Below are 13,051 nucleotides of genomic sequence, written 5' to 3'. Positions count from 1 at the left end.
TAGACGCTTACTTGAGGGTTCAATGATTTAATATATTAATAATACTTTAAAAAATGCCTGTCATGTTGTTCATGAACAGATTTAAGGACAAATTGTCAGATTTTGTTATTGACATCCTGTCCGGAAGGCAGATTTAGCTCCATAAACCACCCGGGTCCCAACCCTCCCAGCACAGGTAGATCTGTAACTTTTGGTTACAGCCATATTCATTGTACACAATATTTTTATTGTGCGTGTGTTTTTCACAGCTGAGCTATGAAGAACAGTGGGTTACGTTTCCTTTCTTTGTCTGTACTTAGCTTCTTTATCATCAATAGCTACCTCGTTTGAAGAGTTTCCCTTTTTCTTCTATCAAATCATATTTATTACAAGGCCCGTGTTTACCTGTCTCAAATATCAACTTTGTGCTTATAAAACAGATTTTGGTTCATTGTGGGAAGACGTAACATGCACCTTGAGTACAAAGTAATAATAACTCACAATGGTGTTTATTGTTAATCACTCTAGATACAAGCCACCATCTTTTTGGCTTTTGTGCCTCTCACATCATCTCTGTTCTCTCCTTCTAAGATTCTGATTACGTATATGGTCAACTTTTTTCTCAGTCTATCCTCCATGTTTCTTAACTTTCCTTTCATGTCTTCCATCTCTTTGACTGTGTCCTGCATTCTGGGCGAATTCTTTAGCACTACATTCCAGTTCACTAAATCTCTCTTCAACTCTGTCACATCTGTTACGTAACCCATCCATTTAGGCTTTGTTGTTGTTATCACTGTTTAATCTGAACAACTACATGTTTTTTTTTTTATTTTCAGAATTTGCAATTGATTCTTTTTTGAATTGATTCTTTTTTAATGTTCTTTGTTCTTGTTATCAATTTTTTCTTTTATTTTCTTGAAGTATTTTAAGCATACTTATGTCATTTCTTTATCTATTCATGCCTTAAAAGCCATCCCAATACTCAGGGTCTTAAAACAACAATTATTTATTATGACACACATCCATAGTTTGGCTGGGGTTGGCCAATTTTGGCCAGGCTCAGCTGGGGCAGCTCTGTTCCATGTGAATTTTATCCTTCTACTATGACCAGCAAGCAATCCCGGGCATGTCCCTCTCCTGGCAGAAGTTCGAGGGGACACATGGAAACACACAAGGCCTCTTAGGGCCCAGGCTCAGAACTGGAACGCTGGCATTCCCACCTCATTCTCTTAGCCAAAGAAAGTCACATGGTCAATGCACAGTCAAGAGATGGGAAAATATCTATGCCCCTTTAGTGGGAGCAACTACAACGTCACATGGCCAAGGCATGGATGCAGAGAGGAGTCACAATTTGGGACCAATGATGTCCTCTTTGACACTCTCTGTATCAGAAAATTCCAAAATCTAAAATCCTTGGGGTTCTAGTTCAGCTGTTTATTGTTTCTCACTCATCAAAGATTTTCTTTTCATAAACATAAATCCACATTCAAATTGGCTTTATCTGTGGAAATCCTGTGTTACTTTGGCCAAGAAGGTTTCCCTCTTGAGAATATGTGTGTTTGTTTCCTTCCATCAGGCACCTTGGGGTGCTACCAGCCTGGGACTTCTTTAGGTTGATTTCTGAGCATGAGGTTTCCTCAGCCACACAGTCATGAAAACCCGTATCCCACACCTGCATGACAACCAGCCTGTGATCATACATTCTCAAGGGAGGATGGCTTTTTTCCAGCCAACAAAGTTCTTTGTAGCTTTCTTTTTTTTTGAGAGAGAAAGAGAGAGGAGAGAGCAAGAACATAAATTACTTAAATCAAGGTCTTATTCAAACCAAACAATTTGGAAACCTTTAGGAAAACAAAACTTTTAGAGGAAATGTCAAAAATATTGTTCTAAATGTAGAGAGTCTATGTGAAAATAATTGACATATTACAGAAGTTATGCAAGTGAATATAAAAGAACAAAAAAAAGAAAGAAAAAAGTACAAAGAGAAGATAATATGTCATTTGGGTATTAAGGAAAGTGATTCCTTTCTGGAATTATGAAGGAGAAAAATATGCTTTTGTGGAGTCTGTTCACTGTGTTTCCTGCTGATTGTATTTTAGCATTACAGATAGACTTGTTTCTCTTCAGCTCTTGTGTCAAAGGGTCTTTCTGCTTTGCTTTTTCTCCTACTCAGAACAAACATTTTGAATGGTGACATGGGGGCTGGGAGTCCAAACTCTGCCACCTGCTAAGAACGTGATCTTGGGTGTATCCCCCCCTCTCCCCATCAGCTATCTCATCAAAAAAGCAGAGATGGTGAACCTCACACACTTCTCATAATAATCAAATGAGATATTGTAAATTAAGGGATGACTTGGAAAAAACATGTTATCTCATATAATTCCATTTTGGAAATGTTGCCTCAAGAGCTCACTGTATCCTCAGGCAGCTCCGATAAACCTTCCCCAGGAATTTCTTCCAACAAGAAGGTCACGGCGGCCTGTGCTGGGAACGGTGTGGAGACTGCAGAGGCAGGAAGCGGGCATGAAGGAGATGTGAACTTGCCGCTTCCGTTTTAGTCCTTTGTTCTGGATAAGTCTGACTAGGCCAGAAACAAATTAATCTACGGTGTTGTCTAGGTCTCCCAGAACACTTTATTCACTCTGTTTGCCCTTTCTGAAGCCCCTCATTCCTTTGCAGCAGTCTGGGCTTTTGACCAGTCTTACGTTCTTTCTGCAGGAAGGTATTTTAGTATCTATGGTAGGGCACATCTGGTGGAGACCAATTCTCTCAGCTTTTGTCTCAACTGTCTTTATTTCACTTTTGTCTTTGAAATACACTTTTGCTGGGTATAGAATTCTAAGCTGATAGTTTGATATTACTTTTTTCTTTCAAGCACTTAAAGTGCTCATTCCATCATCTTCTGGCCACCATTGTCTCTGCTGAGAAGTCAGCCAACCTTCTTATTGTCACTGCCCTGAACAGAATGCATCTTTTTTCCCCTTTAATCTGCTTTTAAGAATTTATCTCTAGTTCTCAGTAGTTTGGCTATGATGCTGCTAAGTGTGGTTTTCTATGTAGTTATCCTGCTTGGGATCTATTGCACTTCTTGGAATGTAGGTTTATGTCTTTTATCAATTTTGATAAATTCTTGACCATTATCACTTCAAAGATTGTTCTCTGGGACTCTAGTTACATATATGTTAAGCCATTTAATATTGTCCCACAGGTCTCAGATTCTCTTGTCAGGTGTTTTTCTTTTTTAAGTAATATTTAAAATTTTATAACAATTTTAGGTTTACAGAAGTATTGCAAAGATAGTAGAGTGTTCCCCTATGCCCCACAGCCAGTCTTCCCTGTTATTAACATTTTACATTAGTACGATACATTAGTCACAAGTAATGAACCAATACTGATATTTTAGTATTAACTAAAGTCCATACTTCATTCAGATTTCTCAGTTTTTTTCCTTGTGACCTCTTCCTGTTCCAAGATGTTATCCAGGATCACACACTGCATGTAGCTGTCAAGTCTCCTTAGGTTCCTTCTGGTTGTGATGGTCTCTCAGACTTTTCTTTTAATGATCTTAACTGTTTAGAGGAGTACTGGCCAGGTATTTTGTAGAATGTCCCTCAATTGGAATTTGCCTGGTGCTTTTCTCACGACTAGGCCATACTAATGTGTTTTAGGGAGGAAGACCGCAGATCAAGGGCACATACTTTTGATGACTTACCACTGTCAATGTTTCACCTTGATCACCTGGCTTGAGGTAGTGTTTATCAGGTTTCTGCACTGTAAAGCCACTTTTTTCTTTTATAAAAGCTTAATATCTTATATTCCCTCTCACAGTATCATACAGAATGGTTTCACTGCCCCAAAAAATCCCTCTAGTTTTATTTTTCCAGAATGTCATATAATTGGAATTTCACAGTATGCAACTTTTTCTGACTTGCTTCTTTTATTTAGCATACATGTCTTTTTTGTGACTTGATAGCTTCTTTCTTTTTATTGCTGTATAATATTTCATTGTATGGATGTACCACAGTTCATTTATCTTTCCCTATGTAAAGACATATTGAATGCTTCCAGTTTGGAGGAATAATAAATAAAGCTGCAATCAACATTTATGTGCAGGTTTTTTTGTGGACATAAGTTCTCAAATTACTTGGGTAAACACAGAGTGTGATTTCTGGATCATATTGTGAGACTGTTTAGTTTTGTAAAAAGAAAGAAAAAACAAACCCACCAAACCACCAAACTGTCTTTCAAGGTGGCTGTACCATTCTGCATTCCTAAAAGCAATGAAGGAGAGCTCCTGTTGTATCCTGGCCAGTAATCAGTATCATCAGTTTTTTAATTTAACCATTCTAATAGGTGTACAGTGGTATCTCATTGTTGTTTTAATTCGAAACATTATAATAACAAATGATGTTAAGCATCTTTTCATGTGCTTATTTTCCAACTGCGTATTTTGTTTGGTGAGGTGTCTTTTCAGATTTTTTGCCTTTTTTTAATTGGGTTGTTTGTTTTCTTATTGTTGAGTTTTAAGAGTTCTTTGTACATTTGGGATAAAAGTGTTCTATGCGATATATGTTTTGCAAATATTTTCTCCCAGTTTGTAGTTCATCTTTTTATTCTCTTAACGAGTCTTTCACAGAGCAGACGTTTTAAATTTTAATAATGTCTGACATCAATTTTTTCTTTCATGGATCATGCTATTTGTGTTGTATCTTAAAAGTCATCACCAAACCCAAGGTCATGTACATTTTCTTTTATGTTTTTTTCAAGACTTTTCATAGTTTTGCATTTTATGTTCATGTCTGCAGTTCATTTTGAGTTAATTGTTTTGTAAGATGTAAGTTCTGTTTCTACAGTTTTTGTTTTCTGTTTGTTTGTTTTGTTTTGTCTTTGTATAAAGATGTCCGATTGTTCCAGTACTGTTTATTGAAAATACTGGCCTTTCTCCTAAATGCCTTGGCTCCTTTGTCAAAGATCAGTTGGCTATATATTTGTGTGGCACATTTCTGAGATTTCTATTCTGTTCCATTGATCTGTGTCTCTATGTGTCTCTTCTTTTGCCAGTACCATGCTATCTTGATTACCTGTAGCCTTATGCTATATCCTGAAATCGAGCAATGTGATTATTTTCATTTCATTTTTCCTCAATATTGTATTGGCTATCCTGGATCTTTTGCCTTTCCATGCAAACTTTAAAATTACCTTGTCCGTATCTGCAAAAGGGCTTGCTAGAATTTTGACTGGATTGTGCTGAATCTATAGATCAAGTTGGGAGGAATTGACATCTTAATAATATTGATTTCTTCAACTCATAAACACAGAATATATCTCCATTTATTTAAATATGTGATTGCTGTTTCATTAGTGCTTTGCAGTTTTCCACATATATGTCCCATACATATCGTGTTAGATTTACAATGAACATTTTCAATTTTTAGGTGCTGTCATACATGGTATCATTTCCACAATTTCAAATTCCAGTTGTTCAGTGCTGGTATATAGGAAAGCAATTGACCTTTGTATATTAACCTTGTATCCTGTGACTTTGCTATGATCTCTTATTAGTTCTAGGAGTTTTTTGTTTGATTCTTTGAGATTGTCTGTATAGATGATCATGTTACTTGCAAATAGAGACAGTTTTATTTCTTCCTTTCTTGTCTGTATGCCTTTTATTTCCTTTTCTCCTCTCACTGAACTAGTAGAACTTCCAGTACAGTGTTGAACAGGAGTGGTAGAAGAAGACATCCTTGCCTTGTTCCTGATCTTAGGGGAAAATATCCAGTTTCTCACCATTACCTGTGATGTTAACTCTTGGTTTTTCCCTCTGTTCAGTTTTTAATTATTTCTCCTTTGTGTTTCAATTTGGGTAATTTACACTGACCTATGTATAAACACCAGTTCTTTCTTTTGCAATGTTCAGTGCACTGTCAACCCTATAAAACAAATTCTTTGCTTCTTGTATCACATTTCTATTCAGTTCTATAGTTTCCATTTATCTAGTGAAATCCACCACCTATGTGTTCCGTCTTTCCTACAAGACCCTGTTACTTAATTACCATAGTCATTATGAAGACTCTGTCTGCTAACTCTGATATCTGGCTCATCTATGAGTCCACTTCTGACTGTTCTCGGTTTTTTCCCTTGATTATGGGTCCCACTGGCCTGATTATTCGTGCAGGAGGGTTCCTCCGCCCTCCTGCCCCGCCACCACATTCAGGCACTACCATGCCCTCGGTGAAGGTGCCGTGAGGAAGATCGGCAGGTGGGTGCAGACTCTGTGACTCCTGATCCCTCAGCATGGCCCCCATACAGGTGCAGGAGACTAGTTCCTCAAACTTCTGCACGGCCTTGTAGAAAGGGTCTGTCCTCCTGGCACCCTGGCTCCAGAGGGAGAGTCTCTTCCATTCTGGAATCTGCTTCGTTCAGGCTGCTTTGTGTCCTCAGCTCTGCGGTGGGTTTCTAAAGACTCTCATGCTGTAGCTTCTCCAGCTCGTTCTCCGTGTTAGGGTGGGAGCCACCGTCTCTCTTGACTTTATAAGCATCCTAATCAAGCAAAACTCCCTCTGCTTCCTTGTCACCTCTTTGGCCAGAGTTCAGACGTCCTTTTAGTCCACTCTTTTGCTGAGGGTGTGGACCTAGGAAGACCAAGGTCTAGCATCGTCTCTCAAGGCTCTGGGCTCCTGAGATCACAAGCTCCCGTGGAGCAGGCGTGACTCCGGCACCCACCTGCCACCTCACTTCCGCTTCTGGCCTGTGGGACTGTCCTCATTTTCTCTGAAGCTCAGGTCTGCCTCTAACCACTCGCCTCTGTGTGCGTGTCATGCAGAACTTTCCTCGTGTTTCCACCAGACTGGGGGCTCCCTGAGGGCACAGCCTGTGTCAGACTCACACAGGAGCTCCCATGCCCAGCACGGGGTCTGGCTGGTAACAATCATCAAACGTTGGATGAATGGCCCTTCTAATGGCCAGGCCCCCAAGGAGCACCCAATACTTTGAAGGCTTCCAGCACTTTCTCTGCCCTGACCTGAACAAGCCCCTGCTCCCTCCTCCCCACCAGGTCTCTGTGTGCCTCACTGGTGGGGAAATGCAGCAAAAGCCAGGTCTGAAGGCAGCCGGGCCCGGCTTGCCCTGTCCCTGGACCGCAGGTACCCGCTCCTCCCCCACCGCCCCTGCAGGTGGTTAAAGACCCGGACACTGACCAGGCAGCCCCCTCCCCGGCATGTAGTGGAGGGATAGAGGGAGGTGACCTCGCACCTCCAGCAGATAGTGGGGTGCAGGGTCAGGGAACAAGGGTCACCAATGGGGGAAAAGTCTCCCCCCTCCACAGGGCCTCCTTTCCCCCTAAATAAGCCTATTGCTCCCGCCCCGGCAGGACCCCAGGAGCAGCCCACCTCGTGTGGGTCTGGCCCACGACCCCGCTGTTCGGGGAGATCCTGAGGTAGAAGGGGGGTCCCACCTCACGAACCCTCTAGGCCCTGGCAGGGGTGGGGTTAGCAAGCCAGGGGAACCCTCTTCCCCCTGCTCAGGCCCAGCAGGAAACAGCGTGGAGGCCTCCGTTCTGCCCGGTCTCTGCGTCCTGCTTCCCTGGCGACCGGCCCTCGCTCTGGGGGTGGCGGCTGCAGCACCCGGCACTGCAGGAAACCCCAGGGCGCCAGGGGCCCCGCGGGCTGAGAGCCGTGTTTCTCCCCAGGGAAGCGGCTGTCACCCTCTCCAGGCCCGCCGCGCTCCTCACAGGAAGAGCGGACCGTTGTACAGCGCAGACCCCGAGGTAGCCTTTGCCTTTCCTCCCAAAACGCGGCCGGGGCAGGCGGGCTCGGGAACCGGGCCTCCGCGGGGCGGGAGCCCACGGCCCCCCCCACGTGCGCCCCCCACGTGCGCCCCCCACGTGCGCCCCCCACGTGCGCCCCCCACGTGCGCCCCCCACGTGCGCCCCCCACGCGCGCCCCCCACGCGCGCCCCCCACGCGCGCCCCCCACGTGCGCCCAACTGGCGTGGGGAAGAGAGGACGGTGCAGGACGCAGCGGGGGGGGGGGGGGGGCGACCGCCGGGTGCAGGGGCTCGCGGGGCGCTGGCGGGGGTCAGGGGTGCGCAGAGAGGGGCAGCTCAGGCTCAAGGAGCTGGGCCCTGCCGCGGTGAGAGCCAGCCGGGGAAACGCAGGAGGACAGGGCCGGCTCCGCCCTCGCGGGCCTGGGGCAGCTGTGGGGTCAGGGAAGGCAGACGGTGTAAAGGGACTGCCAGGTCACTGCAGGGGTCCAAGTGATGATCACTGAAGACCCCAGACCTGGGCCACCTGGGAAGGACTCAGGCTGCCCTCCACACCTGCCCTCGGGGCCCCAGGCTAGGCCGCCCAGGGGGGCTGGCAGAGGGGCTGAGGCCCGGCCCTGCACACCAACGCTATGCCCCGCCCACCGGGATACGCCCCGCCCACCCGCCGGGACACGTCCCGCCCATCCCGCCACCGAAGCTCACACGGCCCCTTGCCCGCAGCCGTCCAAGAGTCCGGGGATCCGGAGGACGTCTGCACCACCCCCGGCTGCGTCATGGCAGGTAAAGCCCACTCCCCCGTTCCTTCCACAGCCCTGGGGACGTGCTGATGCTGGCACAGGCCCGAGGGCAGCAGCCCCGAGAAGCGTTTCGCACCCCTGCGACCCTGGCCCGCCTCATGCCGCTGTGCCCTGCGCCTGTCCAGACCGTTCTTGTCTGCGTTTGCAGAAGGAAAGGTCTAGTGAGCAGACGTTTAAAGATTAAGCTTTCTCCCAGGCGTTTGCCTTAAAATTGGGGGCCATAGACTGCTGTTTGCAGATAACGAGAATAGTGGAAGAAGCCCTCGTGGAGGAGCTCAGAAATGTGGGCTTTCTGCTCATGCTGGGGTCCTGAGGCCTGTGGTGATGCTTGCTCCGAGGTCCCCAGCTGCAAAGGTGGCTTATGCCGAGACCAAGTAGGACAGAATTTGAGGGAGGGTCCTGGGTGGAGGGTCTACTCCAACCACCCCAGCTGAGAGCATTCAGCCGGAAACCTTAGGGGCCCTGTACCCTGCACACTCTGGGTTTCGGGAGCAAAGCCATATGCTCTAACAGAAAACAAACCCCCTATGGTCGGTAAGAGTAGCCCCCTCCCCACAGGGACCAAGCACACTGGTGAGTAAGGGGCTAACCGGCCAGGAGCTGGATGCCAGCTCACAGGGCAGGGCCTCCAGCTGGGCACTTGCTATGAGCCGGGCACCGCTCCTCGGCCCTCAAGTTGGACTGCTGGTGTCCCCGGATTTACAGCTGGGAGAGGCCGCAGGGGTTCAAGGTCACATGGTTAATAAGTGGTAGCCCTGGCACTTGAATCCAGACTGGGTGACTCCCCCCATGCTTCTAACCTCACTGCAGTTCAGAGTGGGTGATTAACTCTCCCAGGGCACACAGCCATGACTGAATCTCCAACAGCCCATTCCCAGGTGTCGAGACTATCTCTTGGGCCAAGAGACAGGCTTTGGGGCTGCCCACAGCTCAGTCTCCCCTTTTCCTCCTGCACTGTCTGGGGACAAGCAGCTGCCCGGATCCTCCAGAACATGGACCCTACCGAGGAGCCATGTGATGACTTCTACCAGTATGCATGTGGAGGCTGGCTGCAGAGCCACGTGATCCCCGAGACCAACTCCCGGTACAGCGTCTTTGACATTCTTCGAGACAAGCTGGAGGTCATCCTCAAAGGTGGACAGCAGCTGCGGCCTCAGGGGGTTTAGCGGGGTGAGGCTGGTGCCTGCCCCAGTGGGGACAGCCCTAGGCCAGGAGTGGGGCTGGCTGGGCCTCGCTCTGGCTCAGCCCCTTTCAGGCGCTGCTTCCTCCACTGTCCGGTGGGCACAGAGGAGAGACGGTAAAGGCCCAGCAGCTGGGGAGGGACCACCTCTCCCCCAGTGCTGCAGGGAGGCATAGGGCCTTTGACCTGGACCCCCAGCAGCTGCCTCAGGCCTCTGTCCAGCATGCTCTTGTGCTCACAGCGGTGCTGGAGAATTCCACCACCAAGGACCGGCCGGCCGTGGAGAAGGCCAAGATGCTGTACCGCTCCTGCATGAACGAGAGTGAGTGGCAGGTGGGGGCTGGCTGCTGTGTGGATGTATGTGGATGCATGTGTATGTGTATTTGTATGCAAGTGTATGTATTCATGTGTGTGTGTATTCGTATGCACGTGGATGCATGTGTGTATATGTATGTGTGTTGTATGTGTGGATACATGTGTATATGTATGTGTATTATACATGTGTGTGTGCGTGTGTGTGGGTGTGTGGATGCATGTGTGTTGCTTTGCGTTGCTTTGCCCCCCACGGATTTGTCACCAACTTCCCCTGGGTGACGGAGATGCAAAGGATTACCCAAAGCCCATCTCTTCTGAGCAGTGAGAAGCCCTGAAGAGGTTAACTTCCCAGGCACCTTCCAGTGAGAGTCAGCCCTTCCTTGGGAAATTAACACCAAATTGGGGTTCTCTTCCTGCATTTATTTTCCAGACCAGGAAGTTACAGGACGAGAACAAAGGTGGGGTTTTAGTTTAACAATACAGGCTGGTAACTTTCAGTGAAACAAGCCAGATGACGTTCCAGTAAGACAATTAAGTGGTCTTGTCAACACAAGCTGGATCTTAGCAAACAGTCCTTCTTACAGCAGTTTCTCAGTATCTTTACATAACAATCAGTAACTAGTCTGTCTTTGAGCCAGCAACCTGCTGTGCCACAATCCTTATCTTGCAACAGAGACATTATAGCCTGAGGAAAATTTCCTGTCCTTGCAAGGTCAATATTTGAAACTGCAAGGCTTTGGAAAGCCAGGCCCCATGAGGTACATTTGCTTTATAGTATATTCCACATCTCCCCCGTTTTATTTATTTAAAAGAAAAGCAAAATTATAGATCAGATTGGCACAGTTAAGACAAAAAAGCATTTTGTTAAAGCAAAGTTAGTATCATTTAGCATAGCAAGTCCTTTTAATTTACTTCAGGTGAGAACTGATGATGTCATCACCTCAGGGCAGCTACAGCAGCATCACTCCAGGTGCTGTGAATTGGGTGTAATTACCAGTTGTTGAAACTCCAGAATGGTCCCTAAAATAGTTGATTCTGAGTCCAGAGAGTTTGTTAATGTTAAAACTGTCCAGGACATTACTGTTTTCAGAGCGTCTAGTCTTTTGTAAAATTTTTCATCAAATACAAGTCTTTTGTTTAAGAATAGGATGTCTCACCCAAGTTGCAAACATCCTATTTAAGGCCAGAGGAAACTTTAGAGAACTGCTTTTGTAGAGAAGACGTTATTTCCCCCTTTATGATCAAGGCATTCCTCATAAAAGCATTGATGATCAATATCTAGATTGAAAAGGTCTTACTTTTCTTTGCATAAATCTCTTGGTGTTCGGAAGGCTCTTTCCCAGGTGGCGATAGAGAGAAGGATCTCAGCTCACTTTCTTTCAGTGATCTGTCCCACGTTGCTGGGAATGCTGTTTCCCAGGTGAAGATCTGTCTGTCCCACGTCAGGGGGAAAGATGAACAGCAGGATGAAGCAGCAGTTTGGGCCAAATTTACAGCAAACATAAAGAGATCAGCAACTTGGAAATGAGCCATGCTATCTTATATCCAAAGTTCTAAATTCTATCCTGTCATAAAGAGAAAGAGAGTTAATTTTCATTGAACTTATAAAAATAGCCACATTGCCATAATAATTATAAGGATACTTAAAGTTATTAAATTTGGGGGGGATCAGATAGGGAGAAAACAAATGCTTTTATCTCTGTTTTAAAGGACATTTTACCAAACTGTTTTTAGTTATAGGTAGCTGAAGAGAGAGGGAAAGTTTTCTTACATTTGGAAAAACATTAGGAGAACCAGTAGTGTTTTACAATAAGGAAATTATAAAGACCCATAATACCTTTTAATTACTTTACCAATTAACTTTTGTTGTTTTGACCTTAGTGAGCAATTTCACAAGCCCATCAGTTTCTTCATTAAAATTTTGGAACTTAGTTTAAAGCTATGAACTCAAAGTTTGTCAGAAAACTGTACCTATCAGAGTTTTTTTTTTTCATGAAATATTTGCAGACATAACATTTTAAAATCATAATTAAACCAAGATTATGACTGGTAGCATTTATATCAAGACACAGATGTTTAAGAACCTTACAAGATTTTGGAACACATGTCCACAACCCCTTCAGTACTGACAATGCTTTCCCATATAGCCTAATTTATTAAATAAGACAATTAGTTTTAATACATTTTTATATATCCTTTGAGAAGCTCCAGGGCCCTTGGAATTCCTCAAAGTTATTTTAAAGTTTCAGAATTTAGTGTTGGAAAGCTGTGTTAAATAATAAATAGTAAGTAATAAATAAATGCTTAAAACATTTAGTTGAATAAAATCACAAATTGTTACAAAAAATAAAACCAAAGTGACGAAGAGTTTTAAAGGCAGAGAGCACAAGAACTTATCATGAAATAAGTTTTTTAAACCAGTTATCTAAGGGACAAAGAAAGCCTTTTACAATTTTGTATTAAGAGCAGTCAAGTGTTTTTTTGTTTGTTTGTTTGTTTGTTTTTTAGAAAATCTAGTTGTTCCATCACAGGAGAGCAGATTCTAACCCTGTATTAGAATACTTTTGACATTAATTTTTAGAAAAGTTCACTCATAATTTGTTTTTAAATACAGTTAATTTTTTTTACTGTAAAACCCTTTTAACAAACTTATCTATACAAACCATTATCAAGACTCACTCATTCTGTCTTTCTTTCTTACATAAAAAAATTTATTTTTCTCTCTAGCCCCTCCAACCATAACCATATCCCCACATCCATAGCCTTCTTTAAATCACCTCCTTTTACATACTTGTTTCTTTTTTATCGATGTTAGATTGGCCTGATTTGTCTAAAAATTATATATATAAAGGGTTTTTATTGTATTTAGTTTTTTTGGTTTTGGCAGGGTTTACAACTTAAAAGCCTCTAGCAAAGATAAATGTAGTCCTGTTTGATTAGTAAACCCAGGCAACAATGTGTGTTGATAACATTTTTATACATTCAGGTTAGTAAATAGGCATCCATTTATCAGCAA

The 13,051-nt window shown here is 44.6% G+C and overlaps 1 protein-coding gene across 1 annotated transcript in view; it reads left to right on the top strand.

The window, feature by feature from the left end:
- MMEL1 (membrane metalloendopeptidase like 1) overlaps window positions 1-13,051 on the top strand; it is a 35,592-nt gene that overhangs the window by 3,291 nt on the left and 19,250 nt on the right. The window contains exons 2-6 of the mRNA XM_063103576.1: window positions 3,482-3,508; window positions 7,711-7,744; window positions 8,464-8,523; window positions 9,513-9,674; window positions 9,962-10,042. Of these exons, the coding sequence (XP_062959646.1) occupies window positions 3,482-3,508; window positions 7,711-7,744; window positions 8,464-8,523; window positions 9,513-9,674; window positions 9,962-10,042 (364 nt within the window). The remainder of the gene's footprint in view (window positions 1-3,481; window positions 3,509-7,710; window positions 7,745-8,463; window positions 8,524-9,512; window positions 9,675-9,961; window positions 10,043-13,051) is intronic.

This window comes from Cynocephalus volans, chromosome 8, assembly GCF_027409185.1.
Source record: "Cynocephalus volans isolate mCynVol1 chromosome 8, mCynVol1.pri, whole genome shotgun sequence".
Classification (NCBI taxonomy): domain Eukaryota; kingdom Metazoa; phylum Chordata; class Mammalia; order Dermoptera; family Cynocephalidae; genus Cynocephalus; species Cynocephalus volans.
The sequence above is the reverse complement of the archived record's forward strand: the minus strand, read 5'-3'. Positions and strand labels throughout refer to the sequence as shown.